A 27,940-nucleotide genomic window follows, 5' to 3' on the forward strand; every position below is an offset into this window, starting at 1 on the left:
TAATTTTTTAGCTTTTAAATGACATTCAGTTGAAATAATCATAACACAAATGGTATTTGAAAATTTAATCTATTTATTCCCTCTACCAAGCTAATTCACAAGGTATATATTTTATCCATGGCTACATGTGATGATTCAACAAAGTATACCATTGTTTAATCTCCATAATGACTATTAAATCTGAGGTAGGATAAATAATGATTGCAGGGGTTCTACACTGATCACCTTCTCTACTAATCTGTTGCCCTTGGCTTTGGGGTCATGGAAAGAGAGGGGGGAAATGTCAAGGGAGAAAGATAATGCTGTGGGAGTAGCACTCCTTAGAAGTTTGAATCTACTGGGCTACAGAATTAGATAAAGATTTAGAGGACTTCTTTTCCTCCAAATCACTGGAGCTGCTGTGAGAGTTACTACATGCCATATTTAAAGTTATCTCTTGGTTAGCCATACTACTAGAACTAAGCAACAATGCAAACATGAAAAAAAATTGAATTTTAAATGCATTGTGTGACTTTCAATTTCTACAATAGATATATGGTCCTAATTATATATTTTACTTGAGTAATTATTAAGTTAGCTTGTATTACCTGAATCTACACCTATTATAGCAGAGGTAAGTGGCTGAGGCATGAATTGAGAGACTGAGAAAGGATAGTTTCCCATTTAACTTTTGCTACAGACAAGTCACATGTGGATAAACAAGAGTCAATTGAATATAAATAATAGGAAAAGTAAAACACTGAATTTGTATTTCTCCAAAGACTATGAACACTATCGTCCCCAATCCACTGAAAGCCAAATCAAACACTTTTATTTACACTAACAGATGTGTTTGACTCTAGGCACCCAGACGTTGGTCTGGTCTTTCTAATCAATTGAAGGGCTTCTGCCCCAGATATTCAACTGCTCTTGGGGCAGGGCAGTGGAGATCCCATGGGCAACCAGATATAAGTTTTGCTGGTGGCCTGTTTTTTAACACGTTTTGCAGAATTGGGCCTCTAAGGCTGCAGTTTTTCACTGACCATTTTGCCTGCAAGCGCTTGACCTCTGTGTTTTCTCTTGCTCTTGATTCTGTGTTTTGGACAAAATCAGATGACTGATGTCTCCTAGTCTGTTGACAGCCCATAAGAGGTATGCCTATAAAGTGTCATACACCACCTAATGTTCACTATGAAGATGATACTATGGCAAGGATGAAAAATTTTCTAATGAACTACTGATTAGAAGTGCTCCAGAGTAGGTAGTGACCAATCTTCTTCAGCATTCGTGGCACTTGTCTGATTTTCTTGGGACAAAAGTCATATTCATGTAGCCGTACGTCTCATCTGGGTGCACGGCCAAGTTAGTTTTCTTATGCATCTTTTCAATAGATACTCCTTGACCTTGCAATGTCTGCACGTGGAATCGTCTCAGAAGTGTCACCAGGATGACTTTCATCATCACCATGGCGATGTATTTTCCCGCACAGCTACGGGGCCCAAAACCAAATGGCTGAAAATACCTGTAAGGAACCTATGAAAATAATCAGCCAATTAGCTAAAATCATACAATCTCTGTTTGATTTACTCTGAAAATACTGGTCAGTCAGCATACTCTGGTTTGGGGTCTCAGCCATACTGCTACTTTACTGAGATGGATGATTATAACTCAGCTAAGCCCCTTTTTTCCCCCAATTTGATTCATCCCCTGATTCACATACAACCTTGGACAGTATCCAGTTTTGCTTTTCATATAAATGTGCTGGGTAAAGCAATGCAGACCATTTTATCACAGCCATTGTTACCAACTAGCTCTTTGGGATGGCCATAGCTTTACTACTATTCTGCAAATCACCAAAGCAAAGACTGTTCATGTCATATAACTTAATGACAAAGGACAAATTTAGGGAAAGGTGTATATTCCTGATTTATCAGCATCTAAATACTTTTAGTTATGCAAAAAAATTAATGGGTACCACATCTGTCGTCTTGCCTACATCTGGACTTACATAGTGCCTGTCACATAGTTGATTCCCAATTAAGTTTTTGCTGACAAATTCAGCGTGGCATGGGTTGCTTATACAGAAACAGAAAGAATTGGGGAACCAGGTTAATTGTCATTTTTCTATACCACATGCCAATGGAAAAAGAAGACACTAAAGGAACTATCTGGATAATACAGGTTAAAAACATCATTGCCTAAAATTTGATGTAAGGGAAGCAGAATCTTCAGTATATTCCACTGATAAATAAAGGAAAAAACTGAAGCCCTTCTAATTACCAGGTCCTATTTTGAATGGGAATTAGTGCTTGTGGGGCCGTTTTGTGAACCAAAGGAAGACTGGAAACACTAAGTCTTTTGATCTCCTTTGATGTCCATCTGAAGCACAAGTGGACTTTGCTTAGATACTGCTGTCGCTGAATTTACGTGATTACAAAGTGGTGACTGTAAATGGAAAAGTAGGTTGGTTGGGCTAAACAAAATTCACCTCATTTTAGTCAAATTCGGGTCCCGACTTTTTCACATTCTGACCTATCATGTGGCCACCATGTAGATAATTTACTACAGCTGGAGACCCAGCACACTTGGCTTGAGGACAAATGTGGTACCCGTGGCCCAAACTAGGGGAAATGTGCGTTTCTGGTGAGGCTACAGAAGGGGAGAAGTAAATAGAATGAAATGTGTGTGGCACAAACACAGAACCAGAGAGGATTTAACAACTGACATGTTAAAGAGGGACATACTTGGTTTTAAGGAAGGGCACTTACATTCTTGGCAAAGTTTTCAAGAGTGAATTCATTAGGCTTGGGGAAAAATTCGAGTCTATGCATTCTTCCAATATTCAGGATAATGTTAGTCCCCTTTTTCACTGGGTAACCATCAATGACATCATCCTGTAAGGCTTTGCGCATGACCAAGTTCACAACAGGCTGGTACCGCATGCTCTCATTAATAAAGTTTTCCACCACTTTTAATTTTTGTATATCATCAATCCTTATGTCTCTTTCACCTGTGGGAAAAGATAAAAAGGACAAACAGGTAATGAGAGCTTCAACATGTGGTGGGCATTAAAACTCCTGTAGTTTCCACAGAACAGTTTGTTCTTGGTTGGAAAAAATTTGTATTTGTAATTCTAATGCAAACCAGCAACCTGGGCAAACTATATTACGTTTGGCCTACAGAGCATTTTATAAAAATTCAGGTTTGAAGCCAATTATCATAGAAGCTGGGGGATTTCATAGAAAAGCCTGGATTTTTATAAAAATTTAGAAAACCTGGAGACACTGGACACATCTCCGCATGGTGACAATGGGCTGAAGCTGAGTGGATGTGAGCCTTTGCAGGGGCAGTCCCTCGGTAGTCTCACGTGGACCTCCTAATCCGCTTCACACAGTTGTCTGCCTGGCCTCTGAGGTCTTAGAGTTTTGTACCTTACTCTAAAATCTGGGGGGCATTCACTCCTTCTCCAGTCAAATGAGACAGTGGCCTTAGTTTCAATAACATTTTCTCCTCTGGGTACTTTATGGCTCATCTGCCCAGGACACACCCTGTTGTGATAGAGTAGCAAGAACCGCCCCTGCCTCCTACCGCAACAAAGTGGTGCCTCAGTGCAGCCCCAGGTGTGCTGGGGATTGAAGGACACCCACACTGTCTCAGACTGGCCCGACATTAGTCAGAGAAGCTCGGATTACTCACAGAATTGGTAAAGCTTCAGAGCATCCTCCAATGGGCTACCACCTTTGCAGAATCAAAAACAGACCAGGGTCCTGAGGCAGCCCTGTCTCCTGTACAACTATGACATTCAGGAAAGGTCTCATTTGGTCAGAGAACTTTAACAGCCCTGCCCCTCACATACTGTTTTTTGTACACTTAAGGGTGTAATGGGGTGTGTTTATCTGGGGTAAGGAGGGAAAATGATGGAGAAGGTAAGCAAAGGCATTCCCTAGGAAGCAGTTACCATGGGTGTGTATCTAGAGGCAGCATGGACACATGTGCAAATGGTTCTCATGCTTTTTCATCTTTGCAGAGGTCTTTTGAAGTGTCAGGGGGATGTAATGAGGCACAAACACTTTTTGATTCTTAAGGAAATTGTACCAATGGATATGGTCTTAAGAGTAATTTCCCCCTCTTGGAGCCCAGGTGCCATCGCTATTTCACTTGGCAGGCAGTTTCCTGCCTACAGTAATGCATCTGTAGACCCCTTCTTTCACATGTTTACTTACTGTCAACTATTCCAAGCAGCACTGAAATGGTTTATAAAAGATAGTGTCCTTCCACAGCCAAATAACTTGTTTTACAGTGACTGTGCAAGGTCAGGAGAGAAAAGTCAACATCAATGAGCATGTATTATTTTTATAATTAAATAAAACACAGAAAAAACTATATTTTTAACCTATTTGGCATATGAAAGTGTGACAAAATGCCTTGCTTTTTTGTTCTCTGGGTGGATTATAGTAAAGATTTTGTTTGACGTCAGATTCTTAAGACATAAGAAGCTGATATTCTGAAGGAATTATTTTCTACCTCTATTATTTATTTGATAAATTCTTACCAACAACAGTCTGAATTTCCTTCACTATTGCCTCTTCAATGTTAGGGTGCTTTGCAATGAGAAACAGCATGAAGAACACGGAGACAGACATGGTGTCTGGTGCTGCGATCATCATTTCCAGTATGCACTGGTTCACATTCTCCCTTGTCAGGTCACCACGTTTCTGAATAATGAAAAAGAGAGAAAATTTGGAAAAGTGAATCAAAATTTCACAAAAGGAAGGGAGGTGATGCTCAAGGGTCAAGAACTTCACAAAAATTACATGTTTTGGTAATTGACTGTGAACATTTTTCATAATCTTCAGCTGAGAGCTGAACTATTAATAACAAATTATCTATGTTCTTAGTCTTTGGACTCCACCGTTTTCATATTTTGTATTTTGCAGACACAGAGTCGCTTCAGTCTTAAAGTTTGTTCTTAACCAGAATGCCTAAAGAACAGGCCATTTGAGTTGGACATTGTAGAAGGCCTGAAGCAGGTACTGAAAAGCAGAAATAAGCAACACAATCACAAGAGGAAATCTTGACACATCTACACCCAAGCAGTCATACACATTTGTTGTGTGGGAAGTATGGTTAGTTCAGGCCAGTACCTCGGCAAAAATCAACTCAGTGGCAAAATCCAAACTGTCTTCGAGTTTATCTGCTGTGGAAATCTTGTGTCTTTTTTCATCTATCAGAATATTCATGGCATCTTTCAAATCCTTGCTGGAAAAAAAGAAAGGAAAATACAATCTATCTGGACTCAGTTAAGACATATAGAGAAATGGATTAATTTACCATTTGCTTAAATAAAAATAATCTGCTTTAATTGAAACCATTAGTGCTTATGAATAACTGAATTTATACTTAATATCCTTATATTAAGTATATTAAGATCCTTATATGAAGGATATTAAGTATCAAATATCCTTGCATTACATATACGTTACACAGATATCCTTATATTACATATACGTTATACTTCATGTTAAGGAACCAGCGTTTCTAGGTATGGATAGCAAAATCAAGGCTGTAACCTCCATTTAAGGGTTAAAAACTGGTAGAAAAGCCAAGTCCAATCATGTTTTCTTATTTTTTATTTGGCCAACACAATGTATAAATAAAAAACAACAAAACCAAAACCAGTGAATGTCTTTAGTGGGGACATGCACTTTCCAGTTTGCTACAGGTACCTCCTCTTTCTGTTGTCTGTGTTCACCCCGCACACTTTTATTTGCCCAGCCCTCAAGACTATTGGGTTTGAGATTTCTGTTCTACCCAGTGAACTCAAGTGACTGTTTATTAATCTTGATATTTATTCTCACACCTTGTAGTGTCTGCCACATAATAAATACTAAGTAAATATTTGTTGAGTGAAATGAACGGCTGCGCTAATTTGTATAGGCATTTTGACAGTGTGGGGCAGTGAAGAGCTCCTTGGACAAAGGGTCAGGTTCTAGTCCAAGTTGTTCTCTTTCTACATAACTTACTTTAAGTCTCTGAGCCTTATGTACCTTTTAAAGCAAAGGGATCAGACTAGATGAATGGTGAGTCCACCTTGAGATCTAAAGTCGGTTATTCTTGGCTTTGTCTTTAAGTGTATGTGTTTGTGGGTAAGTATATTGTTCCCCAATCCCAGGGAACAACATTCTGTATTACATTAAATGTAATACAGACACCTACTTACAGTACTGCGACCGAGGAGCTTTACACTTGCCAAAATAAAAAGTAGAAAACAACACTGCTGTATTAAAAAAAGCAAAAATATAAAATTGAATAAATAAGGACGGGAATAGATGTTTGAGAATCCTTTTCATAAGTATATTTTTAAAGTATTAGCATGATAAAGACAAATACTGTATGATCTCACTTGTATGTGGAATCTTAAAAATGAAACAAAACAAACCTGAGCTCATACATACAGAGAACAGATTGAGGGCTGCCAGAGGCGGGGAAATGGACAAATGGATGAAGGTGGTCAAAAGGTGTAAATTTTCAGTTATAAAATAATTAAGTCCTGGGGGTGTAATATATAGCATGGTGGCTATAAATAATAAATAATACCTTTTGCATATTTGAAAGTTGTCAAGAGAAAAAAAGAAAAAAGAAAGTTGTCGAGAGACTCAATCCTAAAAGTTCTCATCACAAGAAAAACAGTTTTAACTATAATACTTATGGTGATAGATGTTAACCAGATTTATTGTGGTGATCATTTTGCAATATATGCAAATACCAAATCCCTGTGTTGCACACCTGAAACTAATATAATGGTATATGTCAATTATACCTCAATACAAATATTAGCATTATTGCAAGGGCATAGATGGGAAGAAATTAAAGGCTTTCTCTAAGTCTTCACTACTCTATGGCATAGGAGATATAAACTAGTGCACTAACCATTGGCAAATGTTATATATAGAGAGAATTTTGCTAAGCTATTTCCACAGAAACCTAAGAGAAACTGTTACACAGTTGCATGCAGTAAGTTTCTATGGGCCTGCTGGCTAAGACCGAAGATAAACTAATAACCAATAAACATGACCAAATCTGACTTCAGTGAAGTGATCAATCCTTTATCTCATTGATTCTTGAATCAATAATCTCTGGTAGAAATGAAATGAAACGTATAAAAACAAAGTCTCCAAACATCTACTTAATACTCATTAACCATATGAAAAAATATAAAGCAACATCAAGTTGGTTTCCTCCCTGGAGACTAATACTATAGAATTAAAAATACGGAAACAGGATAAAGTTGGGAACTTCTAGAGATGGAGAATTTAAGATGGTCAAGCACATTGGGGGAAAATATGAACAGAGGGAAGGGAAAAATTAACGTATTTAGTGCCTACTATGGCCCAGGGTCTGTGTTAATTGCCTTCCATATAGGATCTCATCAACCTATATCTGTACTCTGGAAGGCAGGTTCTTTTTACTTTAAATAACTTCCCAAGGCCATTTAGTTACCAAGTGGTAGAGACAGGCTACAAACCACATCTGTCTGCCTCTAGGTCACATGGGCTTTCCACTGGTGATTAGAATGGGCAGTGTTTAATGGCTGGCTACTTACACTAAAAACAAACATTGATTACCTAAGGCCATTGGGTATTTGTCCAGTTTTCAGCTAGACTAGTCTAAGACCAAAGCAAAGACATTTAATGATGGTTTCTGGATCCTCAAAGATACTAGATATATAACTAAAAAACAAAATAAAAAAAATCCATACATTTTATTGAAGTCCATTATGTTCACTATGAAAAATTCTTCTGAGGCTACAGTCAATTCTACAAGTTGAATTAAGTTAAATTTACTCAGAAGCAATACAATTATAAAATGGATTCCATGTTTCCATTTTTCTGACATGCAAAGAGAATTTTGAAAGATAATAATGACATGTTCAGCCAGCCCTTCTGCTCAACTCAAAGTACACTGCAGTGTTTTAGTTGCAGGTATGGAGCGCTCAGACCACCCACTTGGCCCCTTTGCTGAGAAGCTGCCTTGGCCCAAGACTTCCTTACTCTCTGGATCAGCCACGTTCAGCCAAATTGATGTAGAAAGTGTTACATCAGCAACTTGATCAACATCTCCCTTGTGGGCTCTAGTGAGCAGAGAACTTGCTGAAGAGGTCAACAATAGCAAAGACACAATGAAAAAACAACCCAATATCACAGAAAAATTTTCCAAATTTGTTACTTACACAGACTTTTCATACTTTTTGTAGAGCCAAGAAATCTTAAAGAAGATGTCTGGTTTGAGAAGGAGAGCTTGCCATGCATCAAAATAATCCTGTATTTTAACTACGATGGCACTTTCTGGAAAAACAAACAAACAAACAAACAGCAGAGCAATTGAGCGAAAGGAGCCCAAGAAGAGTACTCTGAGCAGAAAAGATACCTAGCAGTCTGGGGTTCTGAGCTAGGGGAGGTTCCACCTTCAGTTGGTGTTTTAGCTGCATTATTGCCACTAGACAAATCAGCACTAATTTATTCTGCCCGGCATCTAAATTGGCTGAGTTGATCAAAGATTTGCCAGTTTCCAACTTTGTGTTAGAGACACAGCCTAGAATCTCACATGCCGTTCTTTGGCGGAACATCCATGTCTCTCCTGTTTTTTTGGACAGTGGGGAATAAGAGGGACATTAGTAATTATGGTTGTTGTGGCCTCAGTTCTGGCACCCAGGAAGGCAACAGGCCATGCCACTCTCTTGGTGGGCAGCTGACAGCCAGATTTTAACTTCATTTTCTGTTGAGTGAGGAGACCCATTTAGTGAACAATTTACTTATATTATGTACCTAATTAATACCATTTTTGTATTCTTACCTCATAGTGCTTTATTCATAATTTTCATAGTACTCATCACATAGCTTTCATATTTATATTCAGTTAGAATGTAGAATTCATTTTAGTATCGTCAATGACTTGTCTTGAGCCTCATATATAGTCAGCTCTTAATAAATGTTTTTTAATTAAATTGAAAATTGGAGGAGAGAAAACCCCTGCTTTTTCTGAATTATACAAGGGAAAGAAATAAACATTATTTTCAACTGCTAAATGCCAGCCACCATGCAGTATGCTTTGCAAAATACTTCATTTGATCCTTACAATCTTGCTAGGGGACTGATTGTATCATCATTTGGCAGATGAAGAAACTGCAGTTCATAGAAGTTGAGAAGCTTGCCCAATACCATCCAGTCAATGTGGCAGGCAGGCCCTTGGGCTGGAGCCCAGTTCTGCCTGATCTCAGGACAATATCCCTTCCTCTTCGTTGCACTGGGTCCCTTAGGCAAACAGAGTTTATCAAGGACCAGGTGAGGAGGAGGGAAGTAAAATAACTGTGCATGACTTATGCAGGTTCTTAGCATCACAGTGTGTATCCAAGAGTTAACAGAGACATTATAATTCCCTTTACGTGATCCTTCCTAAGAATCAGGGCTAGCAGGGAACCAAGGAGCAGGGACCTATAAAATATGTACCTGCCTAACCTGAGGAAAGATGTGTATAGAACAGGCAAGCTGGGATTGGAGCCCCTGTCTGAAGGGGGATCGGGCAAGAGGGTGTGACTAAAACTCCTCAGAGCGAATGGAAGCTCCCATCCAAATGGCAATCAGATGAGGCTTCTATGGCTCTCATGAGGAGTAATTGAAGAGCAGGGGAGATGAGGCAAGGAGACCTGAGAAGAGAAAGGGAGGTCTTAGAGCTCGTCTATTTGTTCAAATGTGGTGAATCAGGCAGCAGGTGTTAGAGCTCAGCTGGTTTGTTCTGATGTCTGTAATGCTCTCCCTCCGAACTGTGCATGGCTTGTGGCCTCACCTTGTTTAGACTTACAGGCAGACGTCCTCTCTGCAGGGCGCTTTCCTGACCACCCCCTCTGTGAGGGCTCCGTCCACTCCCACTGACCCCCTTCGTTTACTGTCCCCTTGCCCTGCTTTGATTGTTCTTCAAAGCACTTTTTATCACTTAATATATTATAGGCAAAATAATATTACTTGTTATATATTACAAGTAAATATATATACACACACACATTTTTACTGTCTGTATATCCACTGAAATGTAAGCTCCCTAAAAGCAGGACCTTTGTCTGCCTTGTTCACTGCTCTGTCCTCAGAACTATATCAGTTCCTGCATAAATAGGCAATCAATAAATGTCTGTTAAAAGGATATATGAATCAATGATTGCTGCTAGAAATTAATTCAGTAAAAATTACATGAAGCTAGACAACAGCAAAATGGAATTAATCCCAGTGATTAATGTTTGTGTTTAGGTGGTGGCAGAATTACATGTATGTGTTTTAATTTTTGTTTCTATAGTATAGTGAGGAAAGTAGCATCTTAAGTAAAACATCTTGCCAGCGTTGTTTAAAATGCTTAATGGCAGCCCTGGCTGGTGTGGCTCAGTGGATTGAGCACCAGCCTGAGAACCAAAGGGTTGCTGCTTTGGTTCCCAGTCAGGGCACATACCTGGGTTGCAGGCCAGGTCCCCAGCTGGGAGTGTGCGAGAGGCAACCACACATTGATGTTTTTCTCTCTCCCTTTCTCCCTCCCTTCTCCTCTCTAAAAATAAATAAAATCTTTTTAAAAATGCTTAATGGCAGTCTATATGTAAAGCAGCTTTTTACACTGCTTGGTACATGGTAGACACTAAATTAATGGCAGCGATCATGATTGATTCCTGCAGCAGCAAGTAGCACTGTCATCATCATATACAAATTTTCACACTGAGAGCCTTGAGGGAGGGGTGTATGTAGTATATTATCTACGTGTATGTAGTATATTATATCTACATATGTATGTAGATATATGTATGTATGTGTGTGTGTGTATATATCATGCCCCAAAAGAATGGTTGAAGATGGTTAAATATATCAGTGTGTTTGGTGGGAGCCTATATTAATGACCAGCCGAACTGGTCACATTTATTGAGTTTTGATTGTGGGTAGAATTCTATATCCTAGAGCAACGAAAGAGATATAAAAGAAATAGATAGTCCACTGCTTTACAGAAATGTATATCTTATAAGTGAACAAGGCAGACACACTAGGAAAAAAATCTTGGGAAATCTTAGAGATGTTGAAAGAAAAACAATGTAGAAAACAGCAATCTTTTTACTTGAGTCTACTCTCCCTCTCGTCCCCTTGTTCAGAAAGGGCAGAATGTTAAGTCATAAGAATGAAGATTTCAGTACCATCCAAGGGGATCCTCAGGAAGAGCATGTTGGAGGTGTCCAGTATGATGCACCGCATGAGGTGCAGCACGTCGAGGCTGCCCGACTCATTTCTGACTTCCTCCAGCCTGTCCAGGTGCTTTACCATGGATTCAGCACAAACTGTCACCATGCGCACGAGGCTAGGGCCAGACAGAGCTGAAGGGAACACATCAAAGAGTGAGTCATCCTGAACTTGGGGACACACGCACACAATCAACCGCTTTTGACTTTTTATTTTTGAGAGCTTAATTGTCCACAATTTTTTACTCCATAACTGGGTGGCATTTTCATATTCTTTATATACTTTTCTTATTCTCCTAATTTTCTATAAGAATGTATCACCTTTCCTATTAAAAATGCATTAATGAGTTTTATTGTAAATAAACTGTTCAAAATTAAACTTTTCTTCATGCTCTGGCAAATCATTTGTAAGACTGCAAGTGAAACATTTAGTGCTGTGGTCACAAATCAGTGTGGTTTTTTCATATTTACTGTATATATTTTCCTCTAAAGAAGGTTTAGGGTGATACTTATTTTATGTTTCAACAGGTGGCAGGATATTGCTACAAAACTAGTCAAATTGGAGCTTAACTATTTTATCTAAGGTGCTTCCTTTTTAACTGTAGTTTATATGTTTAAAATGCTACTCTTATAAGTTACTAAAAGTGCCCTTCTCTTTATTGGAGTTTCTCTTCAAACTGTTTCCAGATTTATTTTACTCAACCAATTTCATAACAGCCAAGCAATTCTTGGTTTGCTTAGCAGTCTTCCCCACCGGACTGGGACTTCTCTAAGGGCAGTGACAACCTCCCATGAGCACTATGCTTCAAGTCCATAGTACATAGTGGACCTCAAAACATATTTGTCCAATGGAGGAATGAATGAATGGACGAATGAGTGAATGAATGAATGAAAACAGGTAGAGTGGACTGGCTTCTGATCTTACCCTTTGCTCTGCTCCTGACCATCTGAACAGCTAGTTGCTTCTGATGGTAGGTGGTCCATTGTGAAAGGTTCTCTTAAAAGTTCCCCTTTTTCTCTTTGCTCTAAGTTTAAGCTTTAAAGTAATCATATATACATTTTTATTTTTTTATTTTATTTTTTTTTACTATTCAGACTTGCTGTTAGAGTCCTTGGAATGCAAGGAAAAATACTGGGGAATTTCGTAGGCATATTCTCTCTTAAAAAAATCTATGAAAAAACAGCTGCAGAAGCCCCTGAAGGAAGACTTTGCAAATTAAGGAAGAAGGCCTGGTGAGTGGTCTTAGACTCTTAAGATTTCTATTTATGTGGAAAAAGAAAGGCTGGGCTGGTGGCATACTTCCTGACTGTAGGAAGGACTTGGCAGTTATGAGAGGCCAGGATGTTGTTCCCTGGGTGACCATCACATCCACAGTGGGACAAATAATTCCTCAATGACTCAACACTTTGCTTTTAAGCACTGGCTTTGAACATCACTGGTGGTTTTCTCCCTGGCTGGTGTATGATTTGCCTCTATGTCCAAGAGCTTGAAGCCAAATTTCAAACAAATAAAATATAATTGCTGATAGGTAGTGGTATGATGTAGATATGACTTTAATTTTTGTGGCCTGCTTAAAAGTACTGAGTTTTATCCAGTTTTTAGAAAAATTGAGCACGTAATCAGTAATTGAGCAAGCAACCATCAATACAGACAGTTCTCTGGGCAGTTCCAGGAGACACGGGCTGTGTCCTGGCCCTCCCACTTCACCCCCCAGCATGGGCCTCGCCTGAGTTGAACTGAACTGTTTCTTCATAGACACACCCAGTGAGTTAATAACTTCACTAATATACGACTTCAGATAATAAAGCCTATCCCAAACTCTCTGCTGTATCAGAAAAACCACCAAGAAGTCCAACTCTAAAAGAAGATTCATCAAGAAATGTGTGGGGCTCTCACTGATGATTAAAAGTGTCACAAACAGCAGTGAATTTTCAATAAACAATTAGCCCTCTATTTTTGGCATTTAATTTGCATATAATTTTTTAATGTTTTCATTAGAAAATCTGATATTCCATAGATGGGGCTAACCTTAAAAAGTCACAAAGACTTTTTTATTAACTTACAAGGACTGTGGATTCTACTCTTTTAACCTCGCTTACAGGAGTGCCCTCCCCTCCATCCATCTGCCCTGTGTCTCTGCTGTAGCTCTTAACTCTTCTCACTGCTCACAGTCATCCTTCCTTCCTGTTAATCATTCACTCTGCTACCAGAACAGATTTTCTAACATGAATATGTTCATGTCATCCTGCTTAAAATCTTGAAGAGTTTCCTGCAGTTTCTGAAATACGTTCAGCTACTTGCCTTAGCACAAGAGTCTTTGGTGGCCGGCCCCACCTTCCCCTTGGCCTCACACTTTGCATGAATATGTGCAGGCATGTATCCATTGCAAGGTCCAGGGGCCTCCTTACAATTCCCTGGACTAGGGCATGCTAATCTATCCTTTTCTGCCTTGGAGTATCCCGTTTTTCCCTCCTGTGGAATGTGTCCTCATCACACTTTCTTAAGTCAGGAAGATTTTACCTTCTCTGAAAACTCACCATAAGCATACACTCTGAAAATCCTTCCCTGACCTCTCAGTGTGCTTTAGATGACCCAGTGGTCTGTGCTCTGTACACTCTCCATACGCCTCTACTGGAACACATCATTGAGGTGGTAGTATCTGGTGAGGTATTAAGTGGCTACTCTGCTCCCTCCCCATTATAAATTCCTTGAAGGCAAGGCCATATTTTGTTTCTCATTGTATTCTGGGCACCTAGTTCAATGACGTGAAGACAGTAGTTTGTTAAATGGATGAGTTTACAGAGTCTATTGATTCTTGCAGTGTCAGAATAGAGAGTAAAGGTATATGATAGTTTATTATTCCTAAATACTTATTCACATATTCCTAATACAACTGGACCAAATGACAAAGTAAAATGAAACGTATGTTTCTGTAGGATCTTACAGTACTCTTTCATTTATTCTTCATAATAACTCTAGAATTCAAGTTCTATAGTGCTTATTACTTTTTATGGAGAAGGAAACTGAAGCTCAGAGAGGCTGAGTGCCTTGTCCAAGATCATATGGTTAGTGAAGCGGCAGAGCTGCGAATCAAACCCACAACCTATAATCCTAAACCCTATACTCTTTTCATTAATCTATTCTGCAGTTTTGCCAGGCATAAGAGGATTTATCTGCCCCAATATAAATAGTAGGCAGAATGATAGTCCCCTAAAATTGTCTAGGCCCTAATCCCTGGAACTTATTAACATGTTACCTTATATGGAAAAGGGGATGTGGCAAGTGTGATTAAATGAAGGAGCTTGAGATGAGGAAAATATTGTGGATTATCTGGGTGGGCCCATCTAATCACAGAAGTCCTTCAAAGCGAAGAACCTTTCTCAGCTGAGGTCAGAGTCAGAAAGATACGACAGAAGGATGGCTCAGAGAGACGTGATATAAAAAGGACTCAACCCACTGCTGCTGTCTTTGAAGACAGAGGAAGGGACCACAGGCCACACCATGTGAATGGCCTCTGAGGTTGGAAAATGCAAAGAAATAGATTCTCCCGGGGAGCCTCCAGAAAGAAACACAGCCCAGCTAATGCCTTGGTCTGAGCCCAGTGAGACCCATGTCAGACTTGACATACAGGACTGGAAGATAATGTGTTGTATTAAGCCACTAAGTTTGTGGCAATCTGTTACAGCAGCCATAGGAAACTAATGCAACAGGGTCTCAGGAGAGTTGTGCTGAGTCTTGGTAATGAGCAACTCTGCAGAGGGGAACCAGCACCCAGCGGGAATAGGCATAGCTTTTCCCCTTCTCAGCAGACACACAGGAGGCACCTAGGTTCACTACAAGGCTGACTGGGGAAAGAACATTGACAGTGCACAGTCAGCCCCGAAATCTGTCTATCCCCAGTTTCCCTCACTGGTAACATCTCCAAGGCACGATTATGTTCCTTGATGTTAATGTCAATGTCTGGTCATGTATATCCCCCAATAGCTTCATTTCCAGCAGAATACGGTAAAGGAGGAACTCACTAGATAAGGAGGTTTGGGGTGAGGTCTCTGCTCATTCATCCATTACTGTCTATGTTGGACAAAAATCACAACCTCTCTAGGACTGGAAACCTCAGCTATAAAACTCAGAGGCTAGATAAGGTGACATATGCAGTCCTTCCCAGTTCTAAAATTCTCTAATGTAACTCACAAACTGCTTTCTGTTAAAACATCTTGGATGTCAGTCAATGGTTCAGCAAAAATGTTGTTTGCTATGTTTAAATTAAACATATGGCGGATACACTTAATTATTTTTTAAATGATCCTGAGTTTAAAGCTCCATGTCTTCTTTACATCCATGAAATTGCTTTGTGAATTAACAAGAGGAACAGAATTTGCAGTGATTAAGTGTAGGTTCTGGGGTTGTCTCTTGGGCTCACATTTACTAATGTTGTAATCATGGGCAAGTGACTTAACCTCTTTATGCCTCAGCTTTCTCATCTGTAAAGTGCAGGTGATTAGAGTGCTTTATCACCTGGGGTTGCTGTGGAATTAAAATATCAAGTGTTTAGAACAGTGCCTACTCTATAGTAAATGTTTAATGCATGTTAGCTCGTATCATTATTTCAAAACTGTGAAGCAGCAGAATTTAAGAATGATTTCCAAATAAAGGGCACATTCATAGACAAGAGCAGAATGTAGCCTGGCACCTGATTACCTTTTGTAAAGAAAGGTCGAACTGCTTTCCAGATATCTGTGTTATTGTTAAATATGATGCCATTCTCATGCATGCCGATGCACTGCAACCCAAGTTTGCTGCCAAATCGGGAGATGTAGTGATTGTGCTTCATTATGTGAAACATACTTGAGGACCTGCAGAGAAAGAAAGCCTTGGTGTTAGTTTTTAAAGGTCAGGAAAACTCCTGGTGATGATTTTGACTACCATGTGTCTCTCTTGGCAAATGCATGTTGATCTAACTGCCATGCATGATTTCTAGTGTTCATGTTGAAAAAGCACTTCTGTTAGCACAAGAACATCCCTCTCCAGTCGTAACATTTCTGTTTACTGATTCCCTGTTTGAGCATTAGGAGGATAGAGCACACATACACATACCATTTCTTATTTTCCTTTTTTCTCTAACTCCCAAGTCATCAAAATACTACCCAAGTCACCAAAATATTGGGAGCAGAGCTGCAAAGCTGTTAAGAAGCTGAATCCTGCATACCACCAGAGTTCCGAGAGCCTCCAGCCCCCCAGGGACTGTCCAGCCCCACTCCAGCCACAGCTGCCCCTGCAGGAGTGAGCCTCAGAATCAGGAGTTGCCAGAACTCTTGAAGTCTTCTTCAGTTTGGAACCAGCAATAAGCTTAGAGTCACTAATCAGATCTGGCCCTCCAGTGAGGTATCACTCTGGGCTTGAAGGATATTTCCTGGGCACTCCTGGCCGCAGGCTTGGCTAGCTGGACTGGTCCTGGCAGGCTGTGCGTGGTGGTGACAGTAGCTCTCTTGGGGATGTGCGTGCTATCATGATTCATCAAGGTCTCTAGGGTCACAGAATTCTCACAGGATATAGGACATGGGGAGACATTAGATAGCTCTTGATATGGCAATGCTGGGACCTTACCAATAACCCAGGCTTCCTAGAACTTCTCAGCTTTTCCTCCACTATTCCATCTACATCCCTACTACCATGCTCAGCTTTTAAGGCCTGGGAAGATCCTTCAGAAAAAGTGGGAAGGAAAAGGCAGCTCCTTCCATCTCTGTCCTCCCCACCCATTTCCTTCTCTAGGAGCTGCTTCCCACCCCCACTGCTAGTCTAATTTGGGTATGATGAGGCACCGACAGTTTTAAAACATTATAAAATTCTGGGAAGAGGTAGAAGAGAGGGGGGATAGATGGTGATGGAAGGAGACTTGACTTGGGGTGGTGAACACACAATACAATATACAGCTGATGTGTTATAGAATTGTAAACTTGAAACTTATGTAATTTTATTAACCAACATCATCCCCAATAAATTTGATAAAAAGGAAAAATTTAAAAAATAATACAATAAAATAATAAAATTCTAGCTGAAGGAGTCATAGTGACATACACATGTGAAGAGAATGTTATCTTCATAGAACAGCAATATGGAATTCTTCTGTAGAGAGAGACTCATGAAAAGATGTTTTATTAAGACCTCTTAGCCCTGGCTGGTGTTCCTCAGTGTACTGAGTGCCAGCCTGCAAACCAAAAGGTCATCGGTTCAATTCCCAGTCAGGGCATATGCCTGGGTGGTGGGCCAGGTCCCTAGATAGGGGCAAGAGAAAGGCAGCCAATCAATGTTTCTCTCACACACTGATGTTTCTCTTCCTCTCTTTCTCCCTCCTTTCCCCTCTCTCTAAAAATAAATAAATAAAATCTTAAAAAAAAAGAGTGCCTAGTTGTTAACTTATGGCACTGGAAAGATAACTGTAATTTCAGCCTTTTTCCTTTTGAATTCAAAATTTCAGAAGGACTGATGTTATCTTCATTTTTGTCATTAATTTTTTAAATTTTGGTGAACTTAATATATTTATTCAAGTTTTTATGTGTTCACTGTAACTTTGGTTCTTTGTCCTCACTTCCCCACTGAAACATTGCTTCTCAGCTGCAAATTCTCTTACTGTGGGGGTTTTCTGAACACATAACCCTCAAGGGTGGTGTGCGGCAGCTATAGTACATGCAATCCATTCTTGTGTAGCCTGGTTCTTACACTGGGCTGGATTGGCCACCTTAATACCTACTTCTCCCTTTCAAAGTTGATACTTGGTTCCTAAAAGAATGACTTTGCCTTTGTTTCATTCTGTTAATGCCTGAGAAAGACACATTCTCCTACAAGGCATTGGGCCAGAAGCTCTCTGCTGGCTGAGCGGATTAAGCTCTGGGCTAAGTATTGGCCAAACCCGCACATTTGTGTGATGGATTTCACAGTCCTATTTAAACTTTAAAAGAAAGCCCCTGAAATAATGGCAGTACCAAGAAATGAAAACAGAATTATTATATGAATTCTGTGTTAAGTAAAATATTCTCTTGATTTGATTTCAGATAATATTCATCAACTGATCCTGAGTTTTCAACAAGTTTCTCCTCTTCCTAGAAACAAAACAAACAAAAAACCCAGATGCTTCTATTTATATTTCAGGGAATTAATTGGTCTGACAAACAGCTAAAATTCTGTCCTGTATAGAAAATCATGCCATAGAGAAGGCTGAAATTCTTATTAATAGATTTTAGAATTCTTAGCTTTTCTTACTGTCCCCTACCTTATTCTATAATTAAAGCAGGAAATAAGTAATCTGTATATTCTTTACTCACAAATTTGTATCTAAAAATGGTTAGTGCTCAGGAGACAGTCAGGACACTAGTTTTCTGCTCCGACCCCAGAGCTTTCGTATACTGCGTTAACCACATTGTCCTGTCCACGTATTTTGAGGAATTATTAGTCAATTTAGAAAAGAGAACAAGAAGCCCCAAACTAAAACCCAGCTGAATGTTAATGAAGATCTAACTTTTAAGCCAGGTGGTGAAAGACAAATACCATATGATCTCACTTCTAATAGAACCTAATCAACAAAACAAACAAACAAGCAAAATATAACCAAAGACACCGAAAAAGAGAGCAGGCTGACAGTGACCAGAGGGGAGAGGGGAGGGAATTTCAGGGGAAAAGGGAAGGGTTTATAGGAACAAGTATAAAGGACACATGGACAAAAACTAGGGGCGTAGAAATGGGAGGGAGGTGGGGAGGGCTGAGGGCGTGGGCTGGGGTGGGAGTAAAAGACAGAAAACTATACTTGAACAACAATTAAAATAAAAAATGAAAAATGAAAAAATAATAAAATAAAATCAATGTGTCCTTTAGGGGGCACCAACATCTCAGTTGTTTTGAGTCAGAAGCTCAGCCTTGGCGAAGGACAAAGCTGCCAAGACTGAAGCGATACAGCAAGCGCAGTCCAGGCAAGCAATTTCAACCAGGTCTTTTATCAAAAGCAGGCCAGCTTTATCAAACCAGAGTAAAGTGGGACAGTGAAGAAGAGAAGGCTGGTGAAGAACAAGGGGCCCAAGCCCAGAGCTCTGTCATGAGCAGAGAAAGGGAGTCCCCAGGTTCAGGTGGAATAGTGGGCCGCATTAGCTGTCTGGTAACTGGTGTCATTGTTCTCCTTTAAACAAAATTAAAGTAAATAAAAGAAAAAGTAGAAAATAAAAGAAAAAAAATAAAAGAATAAACATAACTGAAGTCAAAAGATACCCCAAAGATAGAAAACCTATTATCTATTCAAAGTGGATAGGAGCCAGGAGGTAAGTTCTTAAGTGGTAAGGAGGAAGCCACCCCCTGCACCATGTCCCCCTCCCTCTGCCACTCTGAGTTTAAAGGACTTACATAGCTGTGGCCAATTTCAAGAGTGATGAGTACTAGACATATGGAGAAGACAATTAATGGAATAATTTGTTCCCCAACATTTAGAAATATTTGCCTTGTTTGGACCTGTTCTGTGCCTGAAGTTTATGTTCCATCAGTCCTATCACCTTCTTACTGTCACTACCCTAATATCCTCACTTACCCACCTTAAAAACTGGGGACATTGAAAGGGACAAAATGTCTTTCTAAAAGAGAGATCTGAGTGTAACCACCCCAGCCAAGTGATCAAATTTAGTACCATTAATAGTGGGACAGGCTAATAGAGGCACAGCCTTTCCTTGCCTCTTGATGTGAAGCAGTATGCAGTGCCTGTACTACTAAGGAAGTATTATTACAAACATGTTTAACCCGAATCTAATTAAGCCTTAGACTAAGTTTCCATTTATAAGAAATACAGGGAACAGAGAAGTATGTTAAATGACACTATAATGAAATAACATGAGAAATTCAGAATGTGGAGCATCCTACAAGACAACTGACCTGGTCTCTTCATAAGGTCAATGTTGTGGCAGGGGGTGGGGGTGAGGAGGGAGTGGGAGGACTACTCTTTTAAGTTTCCTGTTCATTTGAACATTTTCTCAATAGGAAGTTTGAAAAACTATGTTATTGTCTATCATTAAAATCACTCCCTTCCATGTACCCTCAGCTCCCTTGACCCTTTCCTTACTTTGTCATAGTTGCCTAGTTATCTCAACCCTGGCTAAATCCAATTCTTAGCTTACCCTTTGCTTATACCTGGCAGCTGAATGGTGCTGGGAACACAACCCCCCACCCTCACCCCCACCCCCTCAGATACCCACTGGCCACCAGATCTCAGTTGAATTTAAGTGGGCCCTTAGTGCTGCTGGCAATTCTATTGCATTTCTCCAGGCCACTCACTCACTCACTCACTCTTCTAGATGACTATTATATCCTGCCTCCTCTCTCTTCAAATGTTCCACTTCCTCCCTGCTCAGTCTCAGCTAAAGACTTTATTTCCACTTTTACTAAAGGAAACAGAAGCAACTAAAAGTCTCTGCAAGCTCTACCCAACAGGATCTGTGCCCATATATTCAATCTTTCCTTCTGTTTCTCTGAAATTCCCACTTTATGGAAAACTGCTTGGAAAAGTTATTTAAGCCTGATGCCTCCAATTCTTCTTCCCCTCCATTCTCTAATCCAGTCAGACTTTTGTCTCCACCACTCCCTCTCCCCACCATGGTCATGTCAAGGTCACCCATGACCTCCCTATTGCTATAACTGCGACATTCCAATCTCTTTATTTACATGGCATGATCGACAATTCCCTGTCCCTGATGTGTGTTTGTTATCTGGCTTTGAGACCACCATACTCTCCCGGTTCACCTTTCTTTAGCTAGCCTCCTTCGCTAGTCTCTGACTATGGTAGAGGGTCTCATGGACCTCAAGAAGAAATACATCTGCCAAGAAGGACTCCTTGTGGTTAACTGGGCCCAAATTCATAATCAGAATCTAGCAGCCACTGTTTATGTGTTAACTGCATGTCAGAGAAAAGCCGCAGACTGAGCTGCCAAGCCCTTTGCACTGTGTCCCTGCTCACTGAGCTGTCTGGTTTGCCTGGGGCTGTCCCAGTTTTATTTAGCATTAAAAGTCTCACATCCTGGGAAACCCATAGTCCCAGACAAACAGATGGTTGGTCAGCCTCCTGATACACTATACATTTTACTTACTTTTGGTATATCAACGATATGACAATATATTTCTCTATGACTGTAAGGAGTTTTTGGCTGATTTGTTCATGATACCCAGTGTACATACGAGTTCTCAATGACTATTTATTTAATGTATAAGTGGAGAACCAATAATGATTATAACTTAGTATATAGTAAATTCCCAATATGTTTAAAGAATAAATAAAAAAGAAAACTAGCCCTGGCTGGCGTAGCTCAGTGGATTGAGCACGGGCTGTGAACCAAAGTGTCGCAGGTTCGATTCCCAGTCAGGGTACCTGCCTGGGTTGCAGGCCATGACCCCCAGCAGCCACACATTTATGTTTCTCTCTCTCTCACTTTCTCCCTCCCTTTCCTCTCTAAAATTAAATAAAATAAAATCTTTAAAAAAAAGAAAACTGTACTTGAACATCAATTAAAAAAGAAATGAAAAAGAACAAATAAATTCCCTATAAATTTATACATATTAAAACAGGTACTACTATAACCCTAATTGGTATGTTAATTGCTAACATATGTGCAAATATGACTCTAATTAGCATGTCAATTGCTTATTCTGCTTTATGGATGCTAGCCACATTCTTTTGTTTTGTATTCATGATGAAAAATAATATATACATGCTGCATAGTATCATGCACAACTTTTGTAGACCCTCATTAATTTAGCACGTACCTGCTTTGGGAATTGTGCATACTTTATCTACTGATGATTAGATGGGCCTTCCCCCAAAGCCCGGAGATGCTCAGGCCACATCCCAGCAGCGCTCCTGCCTGCCCTTCTCCACTGCCCACCCCAACCCCACCTCCATCTCTAAAGTTCTGCATCCCTCACCACTTCAGGACTAAATTGGTTAGACAAGTTGGGCCATAATCTCTACACAGTTACAGTGATTACAGATCTCCACACCTGTCTGGTGTGGCTCAGTGGATTGAGTGCCGGCCTGTGAACTGAAAGGTCACTGGTTTGACACCCAGTCAGGGCACGTGCCTGGGTTGTAGGCCAGGTCCCCAGCTGGGGGCACGTGAGAGGCAACTAATCAATGTCTCTCTCATACACTGATGTTTCTCTCCCTCTCTTTCTCCCTCCCTTCCATTCTCTCTAAAAAATAAATAAATAAAACCTAAAAAAAAAAAACAAAAGAAAAAAAGATCTGGCAAACTGTTCAAAGGAAAATAAAAAGCTTTCTGAGACCCAACGGGGTCTTCTTAAGAGGTACAGGTAGTTCTGGAAGGGACCTGAGGAACAAGCAAGGAAAGGAGATAGGGACAAACATGTCCTATTCCTGCAGGGGGGCTCAGCCCTTAACAAAATTGAGTGGCTCAGAGGCAATTAAAAAGAACACAAAGACTCCAACCAGTGAAAAGCCTATGAGGACAAGATAGTGAAAGAACTGGGAGAGCTGGGGGAAGGGCAGGATGGGTTGTGTCCACTTCCCCAGCGTGAATCAGCACCTGACTTGGGCAGGTTGCTAAGGAGACTTTCCTAAGTAAGAGAGCAGGGTGGTCACATGCAACCCACCCCTCACTGTAATGAGGGTCCTCCTTCAGGAACTGGCTTTGGGCTTCCAGGGAATTTATCTGGTGGTTTAAGCATCTAGAATCTGAGAGTGATTTCTATTCTGGCCCCCTGGTCCTTCCTCACATATATCATTCTTCAATTCAGGTCTCATCTTAACATACCACCCCCTGAGCTAGACCTAAGGGTAACACAGTGAGACAAAACCCCACTCCAGCTCCATTTAGCTGTTTCCATTAGCCCAGGGAAAGGTCTGCCTGTTCTGGAAGCTTCTGACTGTCTCTCCTCTCTCAAGCACCTCAGCACATCGGAACCACCTGGAGAGCTCTACATTTCACCTGTCCACTGGGAGAAATAGGTGACAAGGAGGGCAGACACTGCCTCCAGGGCTGGAAGGCCACTAGCTGTGCTGAGGGACTCGAGAGCAGGAGCGAATGTTCCAATCCCTCAAGCCCAAATGTCATCAGTCCCAGGACATTTTGGAGATGGCAGTCAGTTGCAAAGGTGAGTAGAGTATTGATTTTTAAAATGAGAACATAAAAAATTCACTTACATTTGGCTGACCAGAGTTCAGTAGCCCAAGAGAAGTGAAATCCAAGAGTAATCGTGGTGCAGCCATGGCAGCATGGTTCTCAAACTTGAGTGTGCCTCAAAAGTCACCTGGAGGGCTTGTGAAAACACATCAGTGGGCCCCACTCCCAGACTTTCTTATTTAGTGGGGCAGGGTGGGATCCAAGGATGTGCATTTCTAATAAGCTCCTAAGTATGTTGATGCATTGGTGGAGCGACCACATTTTGAGAAACATTACATTACAGTGGTTTCACAATAAACCTAATGAAATGACATTTCCACCTTTAGCTGTTTATACTTAGTTTATAAACATGGTCTGCCTCAAAAGTGCAACAACAGCAAACTTAAGAAACAGAAAAAACCCAGGCAAAACCTGAGGTGTTAGATTGGTCCAAAATAACATTACGGGATAGTTCAAAATATTTGTAAGGATAACACATTTTTCTCTTTCACTTCCTTCTTTCACATATTTGGTTCAAAGGACTAGGCTTTGAGGATACCATGGTATTTTATGAAATGATGAATGTAATCTTGGCCTGAAAAAATTAAGGTAGTTCCCAGAAATACTTTACTTTACTTCTGGGCAATAATCAGTCAGTAAAACCTTAGTCAGCCTTAGTTTTTGAGTGAAGCCCCATTAGGGATTCTAAATATAAAAATTCACTAATGAGACAGTGTTGGTAGATAGTTTTGCTAAAAATCTAGTAAAGATACCTGAAAGTCTAGTCAAATATACTCTCTCTGAAGTTCTCCATTTTCTATAATTACTAAATAAGAAAACTAGAATTTCATAAAGCTAGTTCTGTATAATCAATGCCTATTTGGTTAATCCTCCAGTGAATTCATCCTGCTAAAAATTAAGATTTCTTTTAATAGACAGTCTTCTTCCTGCATTATTTAGGATCATTCAGCTAGGACACTAGCATGCAGCCATGAATAGGATAGCGTCATGTGGATGGCTTCTTGTTCTACTGTCTACCCTTCAACAGGTGGCCAGCAGCCTGACACTAGAAACACATTAGCAAACTGGTACAGTCAGATTTTTGTTTCAGGCATGATTCATTCATCCATTCATTCACTCATTCATTCATTCATTTGTTTATTTATTTAGAAATGGGAAGGGAGGGAGAAAAACATCAATGTGAGAAACATTGATCAGTTGCCTCTTGTATGAGGGGAACAAACCCTCAACCCAAGCATGTGCCCTGACTAGAAATTGAATTGGCAACCTTTTACTTTGTAGGATGACACCACTTGTAGGGATAAGACCAAAGTCTTAGGAAAGCAGAAGAGATAATATCACTCTCTAAAGTGTGTTGTTTTCAAAACCAAACTATCTGGATTCTGTACATTCTTTAGAGAAATTTTGAAGAATACTTACCCAGCTTTCCCAGAGTTCTTTATGTATGAATCTCTTTCTTCAGGCAAAGCCCATTTTTCTACTTGTTTACAGTGTTAGGTTGCTACCTAGAATGCCCCCCTTTTACTGAAGGAGTACAAACATGGCCTTATGAACAAAGGTGCCAAGATGTCAAAATAAGTTTGTTTGGTTTCAAATAGGAAAACCCCCAGCTTTTTCTTTAAAGATTGAGCTCTGACTGTTAACAGACTTACTTGCTGATAATAAGTGTTTCCTCTCCAGCAATCCAGACTCTCGTGAATTCTCCATACATCTTGTTGTAGTAGTTGCAGGCACTGCCAATCCCCATCCACAGGAACCTGAAGTGGGAAATGAGGGGCCCAATTCCCATACAGTAGCCAGGACCTAGGAAAACCATCAAATCACAGTCACCACTCTGGTGACACCAAAAAGAGCAACTGCTTTCTGTCACTGCTGTTCTTTTTCTTTTATACCTAAGTGTTCTTTCACATCTTCTGATGTATACCTGTGAATGACTTTAAAGTTTTTTTAAAATAAACCAGTAAGTTTAACTAGAAACTCTTTACCTCTCCATGAATAAAATCTAATTCACTGTCCAGACCACACTAGTTCCATTCAATCTCAGTCATTTCAGTCTGAATGAACAAGGGTGTGTGTCCAATATTCTCTTGCCATGTTAAATGGTGTAAATGAGTTTCAAATACAAGTCCATCAGCCTGTCTAGTTACAAGCATAGAAACCAGGAAAAGTGACAAGTTGACAAATCTATTTGGCTGCCTACTTTTGCCTGAAAACTTTTGGTTTAAATCCCCCACTTGACCTAATGGGTAGGTTAGAATTAAGTTGTAGTTTTAGTGTAATCTTTTTAACTGAGAGAACCTGGTCTGCAAAGATAATGTACAAAGAACATCCTTACCTCCCCCTCTCCCCAAAGGCCTTAGTTTAAGAAAAGAATCTTAAGATAAATCTCATTAGGCAAAATAAAGCTAAGACTTGAATTAGACGATGAGTGCGACCAGTGTTTAGACCAGAGTTTCAGTCCAGTGACGTATGTGGGTTTGCTTAGATACTGTTGTCCTTGCTCATGCAGATGCACACAGAATTTTAAAGATACAACTCCAGTGAACAACTAGGGAGCCTGATCTTGTTTATATCGGAGACCAAATTTGGTAGCTTGCTTTTACCAGTGGTGGTGAAAAGTTAGACTAAAGCTTTTTGGAATGGTTTTAGGAGTTTATTTGTAAAGTAGTAGCTTTTCTAAATCTTTCTCCTTTCAGTCCATTCCGTCAGTGAAATAGTTATAAAGCCAAAACATGCACAACTGTGTGAGGCAGTGCTCTCACTTTATGGGCAAGAGTTGTGTAGTAATAATCTAGATAATGTAAGCTTTTTCTTGAATCAGATGAGTTAGATGTTTAGTTCCAAATTCAGCAAAGTTTAGTTTAACTATGTTAACTATATTAATTATGTTAATAATTAGCTACATAGTGTAGCGAATTATGTAAAAGCTACATTAATGTGAACAAGACTGTTAGCTTTTTTTCTTTAATGCAAAGGACTTTGTTTATATACATAGAATGAAAACATTTTCAAAGTGTTCTTAATCTTAGTGATTGTTCTAATAACACTCTAAGTAGATGACTGACTTTATAGAAAATTGTTATATTAAGTTTTTTAAAAGATTGAAATGTGGAGGTCTGATTGAATGGATACCTGTTCTCATGCTTGCCCCCCCTAGACTGACATCCCCACTCAAGGGTCCACCTTCTACTACTACCTTCAGCATAAACATCTGGGGGGACTTATTTAAAATGCACCCACCTCGCCTGCACTATTCATGGACCCTGACCTGGGAGCCCACTGGGGAAGAAGAAATCCAGTAGGAAAGGATTTCAAGTTAAAGACCATGGAAGAATTTTTCCTCAGACCTCATCAGAGAGCAGAGAACAAAATTAACTAAATGTTCTAATAAATTGGACATTGAAGTAACCTAAAATACCAGGCTGAATCAGGTAGAGAGACGGACAGTTCTCTGAAAATTCTTAAAGAGCCCCAACACGGGGCACTCTGCACCAGCCCCACACTCCCACTCCAAATCACGCTGTGATGGGGTCCCCCGCACTGGGAAGTATGTGATGACAGTGCTCCTGAAACACAGCCTTACCGTATATCTTCTGGGATTGGGGACAGATGCCTGCCATGAGGAATTTTCACTGAACACTGAAGAACTAGTCTGATATTTCTGATTCATTCTGAATTAATCTGATAGTGGTAGAGTGGTGGGGGTTTCTATTGAATTTATCTAGGTAATTATATTATACTCTACTTTTGATTGACCCACAGATCTTGTTGAAGATTCTATCAGGGTGTGACATTCCAAGGGAATTGTAGTGACCCCCCATTCCTTTTCCACTGCCCAGGTCTCATCCAGTCACCCCCACTCCAAATATAAAAGAAAATGAAGAGTGGGATAAAGAGAAACCAGGGAGAAGGCATGCATGAGGCAAAGTGGGGAGAGGAGAGACAGGAGTAGAGAAGGCATTCCAGAGACTTTTTCACCTTTGAGCAAATTGGAATGAATTTGAATCCAACAACCAAACAAAAACACCAGGAATTTTACCTTGCTCCTTCCTGTCTCAAATTTACCTTAAAAGGTTTGTGCCATGTCTACTGTACCAAAGCTAAGCACAGAATAGAAGGGATTGTCTAAGATATTTTTTAAATACTGTCATTTAAAATGTACAGATTATTAATATAAAAATGTTCACCTGAGTCTTCATTTGTTATTGTTGCTGTGGGCTTCAGCCATCTCTTCAGGTTTACTCTGTGTCTGTTTACAAAATTTTCTTTTCCTTCATAAACCACAAGCCCAAGTAAACAGTCTCCTCAGATGCAAAACTCAGTGACGACTCACCTGGGATTGAGGAGGTGTTCTCATAATTCCAAACCAAAAGAAGGAGCCCAGTGAGCAGCAGGACTGACATGGTAGCAATGGGCACAGCATCGGGCACCATGCTGGTAATGTAGTGCATTGGGTTCAGCATTTCCAAAACCATGTTGTGTTCCTCAGGCTGAAGGGGAGCAGGCTAAAGTCCTGTGGAAATCAAAGAGGCTGAAAAA

The 27,940-nt window shown here is 40.1% G+C and overlaps 1 protein-coding gene across 1 annotated transcript; it reads right to left on the reverse strand.

Annotated features, from left to right (window-relative positions):
• Nucleotides 1-27: 27 nt before the first annotated feature.
• LOC114493114 (aromatase) lies at nucleotides 28-27,940 on the reverse strand. The gene is made up of 9 exons (XM_028507826.2): nucleotides 27,735-27,940; nucleotides 25,054-25,204; nucleotides 15,939-16,093; nucleotides 11,198-11,374; nucleotides 8,210-8,324; nucleotides 5,124-5,238; nucleotides 4,532-4,694; nucleotides 2,748-2,989; nucleotides 28-1,512 (listed from the first exon to the last, which is right to left on the reverse strand). Exons 1-9 carry the CDS (start codon nucleotides 27,874-27,876, stop codon nucleotides 1,258-1,260), a joined length of 1,515 nt encoding a protein of 504 aa, XP_028363627.1. The 5' UTR covers nucleotides 27,877-27,940; the 3' UTR covers nucleotides 28-1,257.

Source organism: Phyllostomus discolor, chromosome 1 (assembly GCF_004126475.2).
Source record: "Phyllostomus discolor isolate MPI-MPIP mPhyDis1 chromosome 1, mPhyDis1.pri.v3, whole genome shotgun sequence".
NCBI lineage: Eukaryota > Metazoa > Chordata > Mammalia > Chiroptera > Phyllostomidae > Phyllostomus > Phyllostomus discolor.

Bases quoted from the DNA above. Each gene is read 5' to 3' on its own strand.
- LOC114493114 (XM_028507826.2), bottom strand. From the start codon at position 27,876: ATGGTTTTGGAAATGCTGAACCCAATGCACTACATTACCAGCATGGTG. The intron at 8,325-11,197 runs GTACTGAAATCT...TTGTTTTTCCAG, and splicing joins CCTGAGGATCCCCTTGGATG to AAAGTGCCATCGTAGTTAAA. The intron at 5,239-8,209 runs GTAAGTAACAAA...CTTTTTTTCCAG, and splicing joins AAAAAGTATGAAAAGTCTGT to CAAGGATTTGAAAGATGCCA.